This window comes from Geotrypetes seraphini, chromosome 1 (genome assembly GCF_902459505.1).
Source record: "Geotrypetes seraphini chromosome 1, aGeoSer1.1, whole genome shotgun sequence".
NCBI lineage: Eukaryota > Metazoa > Chordata > Amphibia > Gymnophiona > Dermophiidae > Geotrypetes > Geotrypetes seraphini.
Window position 1 is genome coordinate 433,085,877 of NC_047084.1, and position 18,360 is coordinate 433,104,236.

Consider the following 18,360-nt stretch of genomic DNA (forward strand, 5'->3'; position numbering starts at 1 on the left):
GTAGATTCATTGGGGAAATCCTGAAAACCCGACTGGATTCTGGCCCTCGAGGACCGACTTTGACACCTGTGGTCTATGTGCTGCCTGGCAGTGAAGCAGCAATTTGCCATCTTACTGGGCGACACTGAATTAGTTAATGGCCGCTGGCTTCACTGGTTTGTGGTCTTTTGTCACTCCTTTGTTCTATATCCCTTTGATCTACAGTTACCAAGGCTTCCACAAATGGGATTAATGATATCCAAAGACTAATAAAAAGGCATGTTTAACTTGCTTTCCATAGTTTATTACTGAGTGTACCAGTATTTGAAGTTTAACCATAGCCATGACAAAGCATAAGCTACCCATTTATGGTACTTCAAAAGACTATCTTGCAAATAAAAGCTTGAAAAATACTCTGCTGGTACTATACTTCCATCATCAGAAGGATCACCATCACACATGATACAACAATTCCATCATTTTGGTTGGTGATTTACCAGCACCTTGTGACTTGGGCATATAAAGCTTGAGTTCCATATCAGTAAGTATCACCCATCATATGCAGCACGACATACTGGTTTTTAAAGCTGGATTGCCAGTACTGTAATTATATTCATAGACAGTAGAACTTCTGTAGTACTGCAAGCCAGATTTTGGCTTACCATTGGTATCACAGTCTGCATATCAATGCTATCAGTAATCAAAATTTTAATGGGCTTCTGTTCAAATACCGGTGTGATGTACAGTACCATAATTCTAAATTTTATTTTATTTTTTAATCTCCTACATAAATTAGGGAAATGACACCAAAAACGAGAAAAGCATATACAGTCAAACTTAAGGCAGTTACCTACACTGAAGAACATGGTAACAGGCCCACAGGAAAAAAGATTAGGTTCTTATCACGGTAATCTTCTTTCTTGTAGATGTGTCTAGTGGTCCTGAACGCTAGGATTCTGTAATACAGAGCCCCTGTAATGAACCGGGCAACATCTGGGTGAGAGGCCAAAGAGCCTCTTTCCCCCTAGAGCTTGGAAACAGGAAAGGCCTGCTATCTGCACTTTCAGAGATCCTACCGATAGCCCCTTTTGAAGTCATTCCTGCAAAAAATCCAGGACTATCAAAATCAGAGCTCACAAAGGCTACAGTACATCCTTCCCCACACACTATCATTGAAAGGACTGCCAGGCCTTAGCCTAGGATGCCACCGTGGAAGCTTCTTAGCTCTGAGCAACATAGTGAAAACCATGTCCAAATAACCCTTGCTTGTCAAGGCTACCCACTCAATGGCCAAGCCATATACCCAAAGTGTTCTGGATTCTTGATAGGGACCGGTCCCTGATTAAGAAGATCCACTTGGACTGGCAGTCTGATGCCTTCATCTCTCCGGACACAGACTAGGTCCATATACCATAGTCTGTGAGGCCAATCGGGTGCCACTAGTACTACCAATCTGGGATGGATCGTGAATTTGTGAATGATCAGACCGAGCATGAGCCAAGGGGGGAAACACCACAAGATTATTTGGAGTAAACTGAGAATTTTAGGGAACTTTTAAACAAAGAAATTAAAAAATATGCAGCAAAACCAGACTTCATTATTAAAATGGATGATGTGCCAAATAATATTCGATAGCCCATAAGGAAAAACTATCCCTTTCTCCCTCTTTCCTATAAATGATTGTAGTTCTACCTCTCCTTCCTTTATGTTTAAGTCTGTCTTGTATTTGTCTTAAGTATTAATTATATTTTCCCAACTTTTATATATATATATATATATATATATATATATATATACCGTATTTGCCGGCGTATAGGACAACTGGGCGTATAAGACGACCCCCCAACTTTCAGTTAAAAAATAGAGTTTTGTGTTATACTCGCCGTATAAGACGACCCCTTCTTCCGCACACCTTCTCTACCGCCCCGGGTGCAGCACAGCCGGCCAGGTTCCCTTACTTTTGTGGCACTTCCCCGACCGACCGACAACAGCCCTGGTCCGACAAACCTCCCTGCCCTTAACCGCGAATCTAAATTACCTTCTTACAGCTGCTGTAAGAAGGTATTTAGATTCGCGGCTACAGGGCAGGGAGGATTGTCGGACCCGGGCTGTTATCAGTCGGTCGGGGAAGTGCCACAAAAGTAAGGGAACCTGGCCGGCTGTGCTGCAACCGGGGCGGGGCGGCCGTCCCTCGAACCGCGAGGCTACTCTCCTTCTCCTTACCTGCCATGCCTGCAGCACAGAGCCGAACGGAAGTCTTCCCGACGTCAGCGCTGACGTCGGAGGGAGGGCTTTGTTTAAGCTTTGTTTAAGCCCTCCCTCCCCTCCGACGTCAGCGCTGACGTCGGGAAGACTTCCGTTCGGCTCTGTGCTGCAAGCAGAGAAGGTAGGGAGAAGAAGAGCCGCGCGACTGAGTACATCCAGCCCCGCAAGTAAGGGCATGTAAACTGTACCCGGCGTATAAGACGACCCCCGACTTTGGGGAGGATTTTAAGGTACTAAAAAGTCGTCTTATATGCCGGCAAATACGGTATATATATATATATATATATATATATATATATATATATATATATATATATATATATACACACATACACTAGTCTTTAAGCCCGTTACATTAACGGGTGCTAGAATATATTTCTGTCTGTCTTTCTTTTTTTCTGTTTCTCTCTCCTGCTGTCTTTCTTTCTGTCTCTCTCCCTGCCCCTGTGTCTTTCTTCTTTTCTTTCTGTCTCCCTCCCACTATTTGTCTTTCTTTCTATCTATCTGTCTCTCTCCTTGCCCCCTATGCAGCAGCATTTCTCTCCTCCCCTTGTGTATGTCTTTTTTTTCCTGTTTGTCTGTCTCTGCAGTAATTTCTTTTTTTTTGGCTGTTTGTCTCCTTGACCATTGTCTGTCTGTCTTTGTTTTGGTGTCTGTCTCTTTGAATCTGTATCTGTAGCCCCCTGTCCTTCTGTGTGTGTCTTTTTTTTCTGTTAGTCTCTCTCTCATTGTCCACTGATTTTTGTTTGTTTGTTTCTTTCAATCTGTCTCTATTGTTCCTTGTCTTTAAGTTTTTGTTTTTTTGTTTTGTTTTGCTGTGTGTCTCTCTCTCAGTATGTGTATGGAGGTGTCAGGGGGATGTCATGTGTGGAGATATCTCTCACCTACCTTTTTTTTTTTTTTGTAATAACGTAATTTGCACAGAGTAAGTTGTTTTAGTAAATCGGCAGAGTATAAATGGTATAAAGTATGAAATAGGCACAGAGTGACTTGTGTAGGTTAAACCGCCACTTGACACTCATTTAAAAGCAAAAGTTCGCGCTTCGAACATGCGCACGTGCAAATTTGTAATCCCGAAACGTCAAACGCGCCTATTATTACCCGGATGCAACATTGTTATGGCGACCATCTAACGCGCCTACTACCATATTTTCTCGCATATAACGCGCGCGTTATACGTGGTTTTTACAAACCGCGCATACCCTTGCGCGTTATACGCGTGAGCGCGTTGTACAAATTTTTTTTTTACATAGTTCCCCCCCCCCCCCCCGCAGGACCGCTCGCACCCCTCCCCGAAGGACTGATCGCACGCACTCCCACCCGCACCCCCAGCCTGAAGGACCGCTCGCACCCCCACAGCCTCCGGACCCCCCCCCCATCATGTAGAAGCTCCTACCGGTGTCCTGCTGCTTCCTCTTGGCGGTCCCGGCCCTTCTGTGAGCCCTGCGCCTGCGCTGCTTCTTCCGGCGGTCCCGCCCTTTCTCTGACGTCAAGCCCTCTTGCCCCGCCGACTCCCCGACACGACTACTTTGGAAAATTGTGAGCCATGGAATCGAGGAAGAAATACTCACGTGGATTAAAAACTGGCTGGAGCATAGGAAACAGAGAGTGGGGGTAAATGGGCAATACTCGGACTGGAAAAGCGTCACCTGTGGGGTGCCGCAGGGCTCGGTGCTTGGACCCGTACTCTTCAACATCTTTATAAACTATCTGGACATAGGAACGACAAGCGAGGTGATTAAATTTGTGGACGACACAAAGTTATTCAGAGTAGTGAAGACGCAGGGGGATTGCGAAGATCTACAACGTGACATAACCAGGCTCGAGGAATGGGCATCGACATGGCAGATGAGATTCAATGTGGATAAAATTAAAGTGATGCATGTCGGTAACAAAAATCTCAGGCAAGAGTACAGGATGTCCGGGGCGGTACTTGGAGAGACCTCCCAGGAAAGGGACTTGGGAGTTCTGATCGACAAGTCAATGAAGCCGTCTAAGCAATGTGCGGTGGCGGCAAAAAGGGTGAACAGAATGCTAGGAATGATAAAGAAGGGGGATCACGAACAGATCGGAGAAGATTATCATGCCTCTGTACCGGGTCATGGTGCGCCCTCACCTGGAGTACTGCGTCCAGCACTGGTTGCCATACATAAAGAAGGACACGGTACTACTCGAAAGGGTCCAGAGAAGAGCAACTAAGATGGTTAAGGGGTTGGAGGAGCTGCCGTACAGCGACAGATTAGAGAAACTGGGCCTCTTCTCTCTCGAACAGAGGAGATTGAGAGGGGACATGATCGAAACATTCAAGATACTGAAGGGGATAGACTAAGTAGATAAGGACAGGTTGTTCACCCTCTCCAAGGTAGGGAGAAGAGAGGGCACTCTTTAAAGTTGAAAGGGGATAGATTCTGTACAAACATAAGGAAGTTCTTCTTCACCCAGAGAGTGGTGGAAAACTGGAACGCTCTCCCGGAGGCTGTCATAGGGGAAAACACCCTCCAGGGATTCAAGACAGAGTTAGACAAGTTCCTACTGAACAAGGACATATGCTGGTAGGGCTAGTCTCAGTTAGGGCATTGGTCTTTGACCAAAAGGGCCGTCGGCATGAGTGGACTGCTGAGCATGATGGACCACTGGTCTGACCCAGCAGCGGCATCTCTTATGTTCTTAAGACAAGAGGGAATGAGGTTGGAAATATACATAAAAAATTTAAACATAGCTATTTTACTGGCAATTGTTAATTATAACATCTTTCCTATTTGATTTGCACATTCAGGGAAGGAGGGAGGGGGTAATATATTTTGTTGTATTCACTGATCGACTGTAAGTGCTGTCTATGACGTTAATTGTATGTATATATTTAATGCACTGTTCTCGAATTGAAAATTAATAAAGATTTATTAAAAAAAACAAACAAACAATACATCAAAAACAATAGGCAGAGATGGTGAGCAATATACCAGACAATTGGAAGGTAGGCGGTGTGGCATTTTCTTGACCTCCCTGGTACTGAGTGAGGTGCGAGATATGAAAAGAGGTGGGGGAGAAGTCTAATGAAGGTATGTTGAGTTATGTAATGGACATAGGTAAAATGGAGAGGTTGGAAACAGTTATGCTACAGGAATGATAAGAGACAGAGAAAGACAGTGATATAGAGAATAGTGTCACTGGGCCAGCGGTTTTTAGCAATTCTTTTTCATCATGCTGCAAAAGCGTGTCTTTTTGTGGTTTTATTCAGCGCGCCATAAGATTATTCCGTGGCAGTATCCCCTGAGGAAGGCGTTGTTTTAACACGGCGAAACTTGGATCCTTGTTGGGACCTTTAGTTTGAATAAAGATAATCCTTTTGGCTGACTGGACGCCTCCCTTGCCTCTTTCTCTGTACTGTCACATATACAGTACAACAGAATAGATATCAAACTGATCACCATCATCATAAATACCAGAATATGATAAAAATGCATCCTCTTATACTGTCCTAAATGTCCGCACAAACGAGAGTGTTTTCAGCAAATTTTTAGAATTTGTTCTTGAAGAATAAAGCCATAGAGTGCCTGGAAGTGTATTCCATAGCGTTGGTAGTGGACAGGAAAAAGTAGCCAAACTGGTGCTCTGATAATGTGCTGCATGACACACATCTGAAGAAAGTCTCATCCCTGCCCAGATTCTGACCTCAAACTATCACTGGGCTGATATAGGGAAAGGGATTGGGGCATGCGTACCACCTTTTTTGTAGTTTTACAACCACATTCAAAGCTGTTTACATACAGGTACTTCAAGCATTTTCCCTATATGCCCTGTCCTGGTGGGCTCATAGTCTATCCAATGCAGAGTTGCCCAAGTCCAGTCCTCGAGATTTATTGGCAGGCCAGGTTTTCTTGATATCCGCAATGAACATGCATAAGAGAGATTTGCATACCAAGAAGGCAGTGCATATTCATTGCGGATATCCAGAAAACCTGGCCTGCCAGTAGATCTCGAGGACTGGACTTGGGGAGCCCTGATCTAATGTATCTGGGGCAGCAGAGGATTAAGGGCCTTGCCCAGGGTCACAGGGAACAGCGCAGGGTTTGATTACATCTGTTTTAATTTCCGAGAGGCAATTTTAAACTCAATTCGAAAGCAAACAGGCAGCCCTTTCAACACAGGGGTGATGTGTTCCCTCCTTGCACTTCCAGTTATCATCCTGGCGGCTACATTTTGAACTAACTTCAATGCCCTCCACCTCGAAGCACAAATCCCAAAGTATAGAGCACTGCAATAGTCCAGCTGTGAAATCACCATTGCCTGAATAACAGTTCTAAAACCAGTTGGCAACAAAACTGGGTTTCAAACTGCACAACAATTTCATCTGAATAAATGCACATTTAACAACCTGTAGAACCTGATCTTTCATACTCAAGGTGCAATCTACAATCGCCCCTAATGATCTTACTTTTTTTTTTTTACAGACAGAACTACTTTGCCAACAGCCACACCTGTAGGCCAATTTGACTCCTCCTGTCTTCCAATCCACATAATTTCCGTTTTTCTCACATTTGGCAATAGTTTGTTATCAGTCATCCAGTCTTTTAACAATCCACCAAAAACTTACACAGTTGACAAACGCTATTCATTCCAACTTCCCTTCACAGGAAAAAAACCTGGATGTCATCAGCATATATCTTGTATTCTACCCCGAGTTGAACAAACAATGCTCCTAGGTCAGCCAAATACAAATGTCCCGAGAAACAAACCCATCACGCTTCACTTGAAATGTCCTTCCTCTTAGGTATGATAAAACCAGTCCAAGACCATCCTCAGCATACCATTAGATCTCAATTTGTTTAAGATTATGTCAATATCTTCTGTATCAAAAGCCCTTTGGATTCTGGGAGTTAGTATTGTTATGATTTGGTAAGGATCTGAGTGTGTTTTAGCAGTAGAAGGTTTGCGTGCACAACTTAATGGTTTAACAAGACTAATCGTTAACACCTCATAACTGATACTAACTGGAACAAATTAAAAAGTTATGCATGCAACTTGGCAGGTGCATTCTATAAAGTTCTGCATGTCAGTTCTATTGTGTGAATCTGAAAAAGGGGCGTGGCTAGGGGAGGAGAATGGGCATTCCTAAAATTTATGTACACTGTTATAGAATACACCCAATCTAAATGCAAGTTTGGGGCAGTTATTTAGGCCTGGTTTTCCTTGGCCTAAATGGATATGCCTAAATGTTCTGACAGACACTGGCTCTCAGCGTGATTCTATAAGGTACACGCACCTTTTATAGAATCATGATAAGTGCCATTCTAATTGTCACCAATTTTGCATAAAAGACCAGTATACTGTAATTTTAAACCAGAAACAAGTCTTGTTTTGTCTTGGAATCTACCAGTTGGTTAAATCAAGAGAGGCAGGGATTGAGGAAAAGGCAAACATGCCGAGTTTTTAAAGCTACTAACCTGTCGTGTTTTAGTGCAAAATGGTTCAGCCATTGGAATGTGGCATACTCCAGGAAGGCAGGCAGGGCCACCATCATAGAAAGTCTGATGTCTTTTGGTAGTCCTGTTTAAAAAAATATATATAGGTCAAGTGTTCAGTGTCACAAGCCAAATGTTTTAACTGGTTGGTCCAAAATGAATGGATCCAAGGATACTTTAGCATAGTCTGAATCAGTGGAATGTGCAATATTGTTTTCCTCAAAACCCATTTTTGTTCATTGGGTTCTATTAGCCGCCTTTGTGAAGAGATTCACCCAAGGCGATGAACTGCAGGGTACAGCTTATTCTGGCTCACATTCAGACTGGGAGATAACCGGAGATCTTCCGTAGTTTGTGGCGATACTGAAAATTCAATGCCAGCACCATATCTAGCCACTAGCCTTGAATTTCCTGTCTAATTTTGGGCGGCTGGATCATAGCCGGCTAAGTTCGTTTATTGAAAGCTTCTATACCACTACTAATGACTGGGGAGTCAATTCAGAGCAATTTACATGAGCTTTTGAAAAGGTGTTACAATACAGAGTTAGCGTTTTCTGAGCTGGTTTTCAATACAGACACATTTATACCATAATGATATTGATTTATACCATAATCTTATAAGTATCAGTGACCAAAGATATACCACCCTTTTAGGTGGTTGTCTTTGGCCACCAAACTTAGCTGTCGAGCTGCTGAATTTTGGCAGTGACTAGGATATTCAGCGTGAGATAGCTGGCTATCCGCCACTGAATACTGGTTGATAGCTGGCTATGTGCTATTTAGACAGCCAGGAGCATATCGGACCCATAATTTGTTAACAATAGCAAAATCACCAAATATAAGCACAAATACAACCAGCTTGCTTTCACAGTATTAGAAGCTCTTAATATTCTCATTCACTCATTAATTATTTTAGGCTTGACTATTGCAACACTTTATACCATGGCATAACCCAAAAGAAATAAGAAGATTACAGATAATACAAAATACAACAATAAAAATTATTACTAATTCAAAAAAAATATGATCACGTTACACCACTTCTACAAGTAGCACATTGATTACCAATTACACATAGAATAACTTTAAAAATTATACTGTTAACATTTAAAATTCGGGCACTTAGATCAAAAGAACAACATTTACTGACTATCCCTTCTTTAAAAGTAATAGGGACCAGGAGATCTACTATTTTCTCGGTTATAGTTCCCCGGCTCTGGAACAATCTACTAATATACTTATGCAATGAATCCTCTTTAGAAAAATTCAAGTATTCTTTAAAAAGTTTCCTGTATAAGGATGCATTTAAGATGTAGATAGTATAACTTACCAATCATTAAATCCCTTAGATCCTAATTAGACCTACGAGTAGGTCGCAAATTTATCTTCTTTCTTTCTATGTTTATTTCTGCCTTTATATCTCTTTTTTTCTTTTGTGTTACCCACCATATGTGTTTTTCCCTAAATGTTTCTTCTTTCTTTAAAGATTGTAGTTCATCCCCCTCACCTTCTGTACCAGTTATTTATTAGTACGTATATATTTTGTATTTAATAGTATAAAACTGTTCTGTTTTGTCCCCTATTTTTAAAATGTTCTACGCATTGAAGTATTTGACATTGCGTGTACAACAAGCCTTAATAAAACTTGAAACTCTGTAGTGGTACTTGGTGCTTCAATACAGATTTGTCTGTGCAGAGTGAAAATGCTCCTACAGATTCAGGATTCATCTAAGCAAATGATGTGCACCTTGAGTGCCACCTGCTGGCTTATGACAGGATAACCGAAGCCTGGTTCAGGCATTACATATTACCTGTCCCCCTCCGTATTCGCGGTTTCACCAATCGTGGTTTCAGTTATTCGCGGTTTTTCATTTGCAGGCTCCGCTCCCAAAATTATGTCAGAGAAAATCGCTGCTCCCAGCGTTGCACAGAGAAAATCGCTGCACTTTCTTCACAGCAACAGGTCAGGTTCAAATTTTATTTTAATTTGATGAATCGCTTAATTTAATTGTTACTAAGTGAATTACAGCAAAAAAATAACATTTATTTTAACATAATGCTTAAAAATTTTTAAAACAGTAGTTTAAGACCAACAGACATACAGACCGACTGAAACAATAGGTAAAAAAAAAAAAAAAGGCGGAACTACAATTTAATATTTTTAGGGTACAGAAGAGAACCATAAATGGGAAATAAGAAACATTAGGAGGGGGAAGATGAAAACCTAGAAGATAATGTAAAATTTGTTAAACATAATTTATAGATTAAAAGCATCTTTAAAAAGAAAGCTTTTTAAATTACTTTTAAAATGACTCAGATTATTTTCCTCTCTCAATTGCTGAGGTAAAGTATTCCAAAGTTGTGGAGCCATCACCGAAAACATATCTTGTCGTCGAGGTTATTTGCGGTTTTAGCATATTCTCTAAGGTTTTTAACAGAAAACTATGAATAACATAAGAAAAGTTATTTGCAGTTTTTCTGTATTCGCTGAGTTGTTTTTCCCCTATCACCGCGAATACGGAGGGAGACGTGTACCAGTAGGAAAATGACAAGAAATAGAACACAGGAAAAGGCCAGTATAAGCTCCTTCTCAAGCATCTCAAATTCCTCTTGGTCCATGTTAGACAGCACAATCTTTTCCCCCCTGAAATATTCACCTTTAAATATTGAAAGATTAGGTTCTTACCTAGATAATCTTCTTTCAGTTAATCTACTACGAATTCTGTACGTGTGGTGATTTAGCCCTTCCTGCGAACTGGACTTGCAGAGGCAGAATACTTACAGCTTTGCGCACCTCCCCTACAGAGGAAGAGCCCCAGTCCACACCTCAGTTAAGTCCCAAAACAATGGAGCTCCAGAGCTGGAACAAAAGACAAAAGAAGAGGGGAATGGAGAAACTTCCCCGCAAACAACAAGCAATACTGGTCTGATCTATAACTTAGAAAACAATAATTAGACGAAAACATCATAATAATTGAAACACAACCATAGAGAAGAACCTGCTGAATACAACTGACACTAACAATACTATAAGCCCACTCATATATTCCTGGTATCCTTTGTTCTATATTTCTACAATATACATAATTCACAGATAGTATTTTGAAGTATAATGGCGGTATGCAGGGCTCGGTGCTTGGGCCGCTGCTATTTAATATGTTCATAAATGATCTAGAAGCAGGAACAAAGTGTGAGATAATAAAATTTGCAGATGACACCAAACTATTTAGTGGAGCTCGAACTAAAGAAGACTGTGAAGAATTGCAAAGGGACTTGAACAAACTAGGGGAATGGGCGGCGAGATGGCAAATGAAGGTACGTTAGACAGGTTGTGAGCCCACCGGGACAGACAGGGAAAATGCTTGAGTACCTGATTGTAAAACCGCTTAGATAACCTTGATAGGCGGTATATAAAATCCTAATAAAACTTAAACTTAAAGTTCAACGTTGAGAAATTACATGTGGGAAACAGAAACCTGAGGTACAACTATACGATGGGAAGGATGTTATTGAATGAGAGTACCCAAGAAAGGGACTTGGGGGTAATGGTGGACATGACAATGAAGCCGGCGGCACAGTGCGCAGCAGCCGCTAAGAAGGCAAATAGAATGCTAGGCATAATCAAGAAGGGTATTACAATCAGAATGAAATAAGTTATCCTGCCGTTGTATCGGGCGATGGTGCGTCCGCATCTGGAGTACTGCGTCCAATATTGGTCGCCGTACTTTAAGAAGGATATGGTGATACTCGAAAGAGATCAAAGGAGAGCAACACGTCTGATAAAAGGTTTGGAAAACCTTTCATACGCTGAGAGATTGGAAAAACTGGGACTCTTTTCACTTGAGAAGAGGAGACTTAGAGGGGATATGATAGAGACTTACAAGATCATGAAGGGCATAGAAAGAGTAGAGAGGGACAGATTCTTCAAACTTTCGAATAATAAAAGAACAAGAGGGCATTCGGAAAAGTTGAAAAGGGACAGATTCAAAACAAATGCTAGGAAGTTCTTCTTTACCCAACGTGTGGTGGACACCTGGAATGCGCTTCCAGAGGGCGTAATAGGGCAGAGTACAGTACTGGGGTTCAAGAAAGGATTAGACAATTTCCTGCTGGAAAAGGGGATAGAGGGGTATAGATAGAGGATTACTGCACAGGTCCTGGACCTGTTGGGCCGCTGCGTGAGTGGACTGCTGGGCACGATGGACCTCAGGTCTGACCCAGCAGAGGCATTGCTTATGTTCTTAACCAAACGGTGCTTGTTTGCAGATATGGAGTTCTTTATTTATTTATGAAAGACATGATTTGCCTTTTATACATGTGGCTTTAAGTCCTTAACAGTTGGTTTTTAATTGACATGTTTTCATGCTCCATATTCCATGATTTCCCCCAACTCAGTACTGAGCAGGTTCTGTTGATCCTCCTCATGTATAACAGGTTTTTCAAGTGTTTCAAAACTTTCAATAAAATCCCTTGGGTTGTTTCGTGACATTGGCTTTGCCTTTCTTTTGTTTTGCTTCTCGCTGTGCTGGGCAAAGGAAGACTTCTATTTTTCTGTTGACTAACATTAAGGGAGCCAGAAACTGAGGAATACACTTATCCGGGGTGAATTTCAGTCCAGGAACACAGAACTATCCAAGGAAGAAAGTAGGCAATACAGAACAGACCAAGGGTGGGCCATATGGAATCCATAGTAAATTAAGGGAAAGAAGATTATCCAAGTAAGAATCTAATCTTTCATTCAGTTACATCTACTCCGGATTCCATATGTGTGGTGATGTAAAAAAGCAATGGCTGACGTCTAGGAGGGACAAAAGAGTCTGCTCACAATACTGAGGAACCAAAAGCTGCGTCCTCCAAATCCGCCAACATCCACTCTGTAAAACCTAGAAAAGGTAAGAAGAATAGACCAAGTAGCTGCCCGACAGATCTATGTGGGAGGCACTGCCCAAGACTCCACCCAGGAAGAGGCAACACTTCTGGTCAAGTGGGCCTTGAGAGAGACTAGTGGCTGCTTAAAGCAGGCAATGTACGCTGAAGAGATCGCCATGCGAATCCATTTAGCAATAGAGGCTTTAGAAGCCAGCATGCTAAGCTGGGAGTAGCTGATAAGCATGAACAGATAAGAAAGGTGAAATTTATTTGTCCTTTCAAAGTACTGGGGCAAAATTCTGCGGACATCTAGCGCCTTCAAAACTTTATCTTATTTGTCAGATCTTGTGCATTGGAAAGCAGGTAGATGAACCTTCCAGTTGATGTGGCAATCTGACACTACCTTTGGGAGAAAGCTAGGCACAGCACAGACAGTGACACTCCTATCTGTGATTCTGAGAAAAGGTTCTCTGCAGGAAAGCATTCACAGCTCCAAGATTTGCTATGCTGAAATAATTGCCATCAGAAACACAGTCTTAACTGTGAGGTCCAACAGAGATGCATCTTTGAGGGGCTCATATGGAGCCTTAGTGAGACCCTTCAGAACAATGTTAAGGTTCCAGGTTAGAAAGGGACGTTGCAGAGGAGGCCACAACTGAAGAGGTCCCCAGAGGAATCTGGTCACATCAAGATGAGACATCAGCGAAGATTTGCGATCCGGAGTCAGGAAGCAAAAGAGACCAGCAACTTGCACCTTAAGAGAAGCAACAGCCAGGACTTTTCCAGGCTAGCCAGAAGGAATATAAATCCAATCATTTCTTCTAGTATATCTACTATAGTCTCCTATACAAAGGCTAACTTTAGATCAAGAAGATTTTTACTTAGTAATATCAGGAATAAAGACTACAGGTCAAAGGTGCCCACGGTCAGTTACCAGAACTAATCTTGGTTAATTGGCCATTGGTGTGAGCTATCATTGATGTGAGTCTTTCTCTTTTATTCATACATTTTTCATATTTATTTTATTGCTGTTTAAACCACTGTTTTGTTACTATTGTTCTTTATATTCAATAGTGCTATATGATACTTAGCTCGGGTGTTGTGTATCGCCTGGCTTGCTCCACTGTGACGGAGGGTCTCCATTTCGCTCTAGTATAGTACTGAGAGCTTCTTCAGGATTGAGCGTTGTATTGTGCAAATTATTCTAAGAACAAAATATTTTTATTTAATTTTTGTAAAAATACTACTATACAGTGTTATTTTTTAGTTAAAAACCTCTCGTTCTACCTGTCTGTGAAGCCTTCGGGAAACCGCCCTCTATTGTTGTTTAGATACTTTTTTTCTTAAAATCTCGCAAAGCAATTGAACCTGTATTACAAGGCGTATTTTTACATAATCAACTTACTTACTATTTGGTGTGACCACAGTTGGTTCTCAGCATATTATAATCCATTTTAGATCCCCGATACGTTGTTCGCTCTGATTTTTAATGGTGTTCTATGTCATTTCCGATATTCCTTCCCTGGAAGTGATATATGTATTTACGTTTTTGTCTTTTATTTTAATTTAATGCCAAGTTTTGAAAATTAATTCTATTATGTTAATAGTTGCCCTAACTTCTTTATTTTTACCGTATTATGTCTATATTTTATAATTTATGTATAGCAATCCTTCAATGCATATAAGAATTGAGTAAATTCAATGTCTGCCATGTCGGGCTTCTACCAATGTTATCTCACTGGTCCTATTCCAGTGAAACTGCTTGCTGGTACTAAAAGAACTGCCACACCGTGAACCTTATTAACCGATGTAGAAGGAATTCCTACTCAAAAGTGATTATTGTATTGTCAAATGCTCTTCCAAAAGGGGTCTTTATGTATTTTTTATATATAATCCCTACTGCACCTTGTTAGCATCTTAAAAGAAAACCTACCAGTTTACCGATATGTTTAATCCTTTAGGTTGTATACTTTGTAAACGATCTATCCATCTCTGTTCTATTTGCAGTAATTTTTCCCCCTGTGCCCTCCCCCAGGGCCGCCATCAGGGCAGTACTACCAGTCCTGCATTCAGGGGCCCGGAGCTTACAGGGGGCCCGGGCTCCCCCAGGGTCCTAGGCAGTGTTCTAAGGCAGGGGCGCCAGTAGCTCGCCAAGGCAAAGTGAGTCGATCACCCAGGACTCACTTTGTCTTGACGATCTAATCTATCGGGCTGATCAGTCTTCCTCTCCCCAACGTCAATTCTGCAGTCGGAGTGGAAGTTCGGGCCAGCCAATCGCTGCCTGGCTGGGCGGAACTTCCTCTCCGACGGCAGAATTGACGTCGGGGAGAGGAAGACTGATCGGCTCGAAGCAGGGAGAGCATGCGCCGGCGTCGGCTTTGGGGCCTGTTATCCATTGGTGGGTCTTGTTCCCCGATGGCAGCAGCAGTGGCAGTGGCTTGGGGAACGGCAGGGAGAAAGAAAGAAAGAAAGAAAGGGGGCAGGCAGGGAAACAGAAGGAAAGAAGAGAAACAGAAAAAAAAGAAAGAAAGGTCAGGGAGAGAGGAAGAAAAAGTTGGGGGAGGGAATGAGGTGTGGAGGAGAGAAAGCATACAGGCTGATAGAAGGGAAGAAAGATTGGATGCACAGTCAGAAGAAAAAAGTGCAACCAGAGACTCATGAAATCACCAGACAAGGTAGGAAAAATGATTTTATTTTAAATTTAGCAAAGTGGAGGCAGTATTACCACAGTTTTCAAAGGAATTTGCCCAAATAACTTAATAGTTAACTGGGTAAATTCCCAGAGATGAAAACTTCCCTTCACTTACTATGCACAGTTCTGAATTTATATCTGCTGTCTATATTTTACAATATGGTCCCCTTTTACTAAACCGCAATAGTGGTTTTTAGCGCAGGGAGCCTATGAGCGTCAAGAGCAGCGCTGGGCATTCAGCGCAGCTCCCTGCGCTAAAAACTGCTATTGTGGTTTAATAAAAAGGATGGAGGGTATATTTGTCTATTTTTGTATGGTTGTTACTGAGGTGACAATGCATAGAGTCATCTGCCTTGACCTCTTTGAAAAAAACCCAGAATAGGAATGATAATTAACATTTTCTCAGCGTATAGTGTGCTTTGTGTTTTTTAATTTTATTGTTGGTAGATCATTTTGACTTGGTCATTTTAAAGTAGCTCACAAGCTCAAAAAGTTTGGGCACCTCTGAGCTAGAGCGTTGAAACTGTGTATTTCTATTTTACAAACTAACCCCTCACTCTTTTACAAAACTGAGGAGCGTTTTTTAGCGCCAGCTCTGATGCTCAGAATTCTATGAGCGTCAGGGCTGTTACCACTGTGGCTAAAATCCACACTACAGTTTTGTAAAAGAGTGAGGGGTTAGTTTGTGATGACATATTCCATACTAGGCGAAGGTGTTTTCTGTGTTCTGTGTGTTCGAAAGACATGGTTTTCTGTTAGGATTGACGATGTAGGATTGATCTGTGCTGGTCTGGCTTGTTTAGTTTTACAATGGGTGTATTGATGTACTGCTCACTGCAATATGTAAGATGCTGCCTTTTCCTAGGTACTCATGTGTGACGTGAGGTTTGTTACTAAAAATCATGTTTTTCTTACAGATGGGGGGGGGGGGGTGCCAAAAAATGATGGGCCCTGGGTGTTACATATGCTACGTATGCTATGTAAAGATACCAGAAAGCTGGCGTAGCAAAAACTTTAAGTAAATTGTTATTCTTCTAAGTTTTGAGTATTTAACCCTCCCACAATCTCACGGGCACTCGTTTCAAGTTTATTGAAATTTTGATTTAAACGCAATATCAAATATTTTCAATGCGTATAAGAAAAATAAATTTGGGGAAATAAATAAAACCATTTGAACAATAAACATACAAACATATCCATAGATGATTAAAATTACATAAGGTGTACAAGGATAAACTACATTTGTTTAAAAATGCGTTCTCTGCGCCTGCTCATAAATTTGTTGACTGGAAGTTTCCAGCAATGTGGCCAGATGCCATTCAGGACAAAGATAGAGAAAGAATTGTGCAATTTGGATTAATGATGGAAGATGATTTAAAGCAAATGGCACAGTCTATGAGTAAAGATCTTGACGGACGTTCTTTTTATGAATATCTCCTCTATGCCAAATCACCCAATGGACGTGAGAAGATTTTACGGGACTGGCTTAGGTGGAGCATTAGCAGAAAAGTATGTGTGTATTCGGCCCATGGAAGAAGGGGGGAGTGTCGGGGGAGGGGGGGAAGGGGTGCGTGGGGGGCCCAATAGGATTGCTCAGTAAGGGGCCCAGAAATTTCTGATGGCGGCCCTGCCCTCCCCTGATGGATTTTGGAATTTTGTCAATGATCATACATCTTAATTGTTCAAAAGAATGATTGTATGTTAGACAATGTGCTACTAAAGGTGCTTCTTTTCTATTCAAATTTAGACAGGATTTATGTTCAGTCATCCGTATTTTGAATTGTCTTGTTATTTGCCAGAAGGAATGCCAGAATGACCAGAATGGGAGTCTGATGCGGCTCCACCTGGTCATTAGCACACCATTGCTGAAATGTACACCAGGCCTTCACATAGGCTGCCAGGGTAGAGGGCTTCTTAGCCCAAAGCAGAGTGGCAATAACCAATATCAATTAGCAAAATGCTGGAACCAACTACCACTTACACTACAATCTTGTGACATAAGAACATGTCAGCATATCCCTTGCGAACCAGTGCCGAGTACTCAAGAGCCATGCTGTAAGACCAAAGCATTGTGGATTCTCCATGGGGATTGGTCCCTGACTGCGATGAAGAGGCAGCCTGAGACTGTTGTCCTGCTGAAGATGTATCAGGTCTGTATACCATAGCTTGCGAGGCCAATCCAGAGCCACCAGGATCACAAGGGAAGACGTAAAGGAGACCGACAGGTGGAAAGGGTTGGACTAATGCATCCAACCCTGAGCTTTCTGATTCCATTCTTCAACTGAAGAAGTGTTTGGTCTTTGCGTTCTTGCCCCAAACCATGCCTTTACGTCAGAAGTCCTTACTTTTTTAAATGACTTGGACCTGTACCCACTAATAACTAGTCTCACCCATATCGCTGGTCACACCCTAGATATGGTACTTACCCAAGCATCCCAAAGAAATAACTTCCAAACATTAGCTACTATACAAGTCCCATGGTCGGATCACTTTTTAGTCTCTTTTCAACAATTAACCTCAAATCACCAATTACCACCAGAAACTATAGTAAGTTAGAAGCTGCAGACATCTCATCTAACTTCAATCTTACTTTAGAACACAGGTGTCGAACCTTTTGGCTTCCCTGGGCCCCACTGGCCAAAAAAATTATCCTGGAGCCGCACAAATGCGCAAACGCTGCAGCAAGACAGAGGAGGGAGCCGGCAAGACGGTAAACACCCGGGGGCAGCAGAAGAAAACACTGCATCGGCCCCGATCGAGGCCACACAAAATACTTCACGGGGCCGCAGGTTGGACACCTCTGCTTTAGAACAACTATCCTGTTCTACTGTTGAAGATAAAATCTTAGTATGGAACCAGTCCATTAGTAAACTTTTAAATTCTATTGCACCAGCAATCACCTTCACGATCTCTCCCCGTAAACAAAAATATCCATGGTACACAGCAAACCAAAATCTATTAAAAAAACAATTACATTCTCTTGAACGAAAATGGAGGCACAATAAAACACTCATCAATCTTAATAAATTTAAGGAACATGCTGCATATTACAGATCCGAAATTAACAAAACCAAAAAAGAATATTATACTAAA

The 18,360-nt window shown here is 41.8% G+C and overlaps 1 protein-coding gene across 2 annotated transcripts in view; it reads right to left on the minus strand.

Moving 5' to 3' along the window:
* Positions 1 to 18,360, minus strand: part of MTAP (methylthioadenosine phosphorylase) — a 204,324-nt gene that overhangs the window by 90,439 nt on the left and 95,525 nt on the right. For both annotated transcript variants that reach the window (XM_033919484.1, XM_033919475.1), the window contains exon 5: positions 7,689 to 7,791. In XM_033919484.1, coding sequence (XP_033775375.1) covers positions 7,689 to 7,791 — 103 coding nt within the window. The remainder of the gene's footprint in view (positions 1 to 7,688; positions 7,792 to 18,360) is intronic.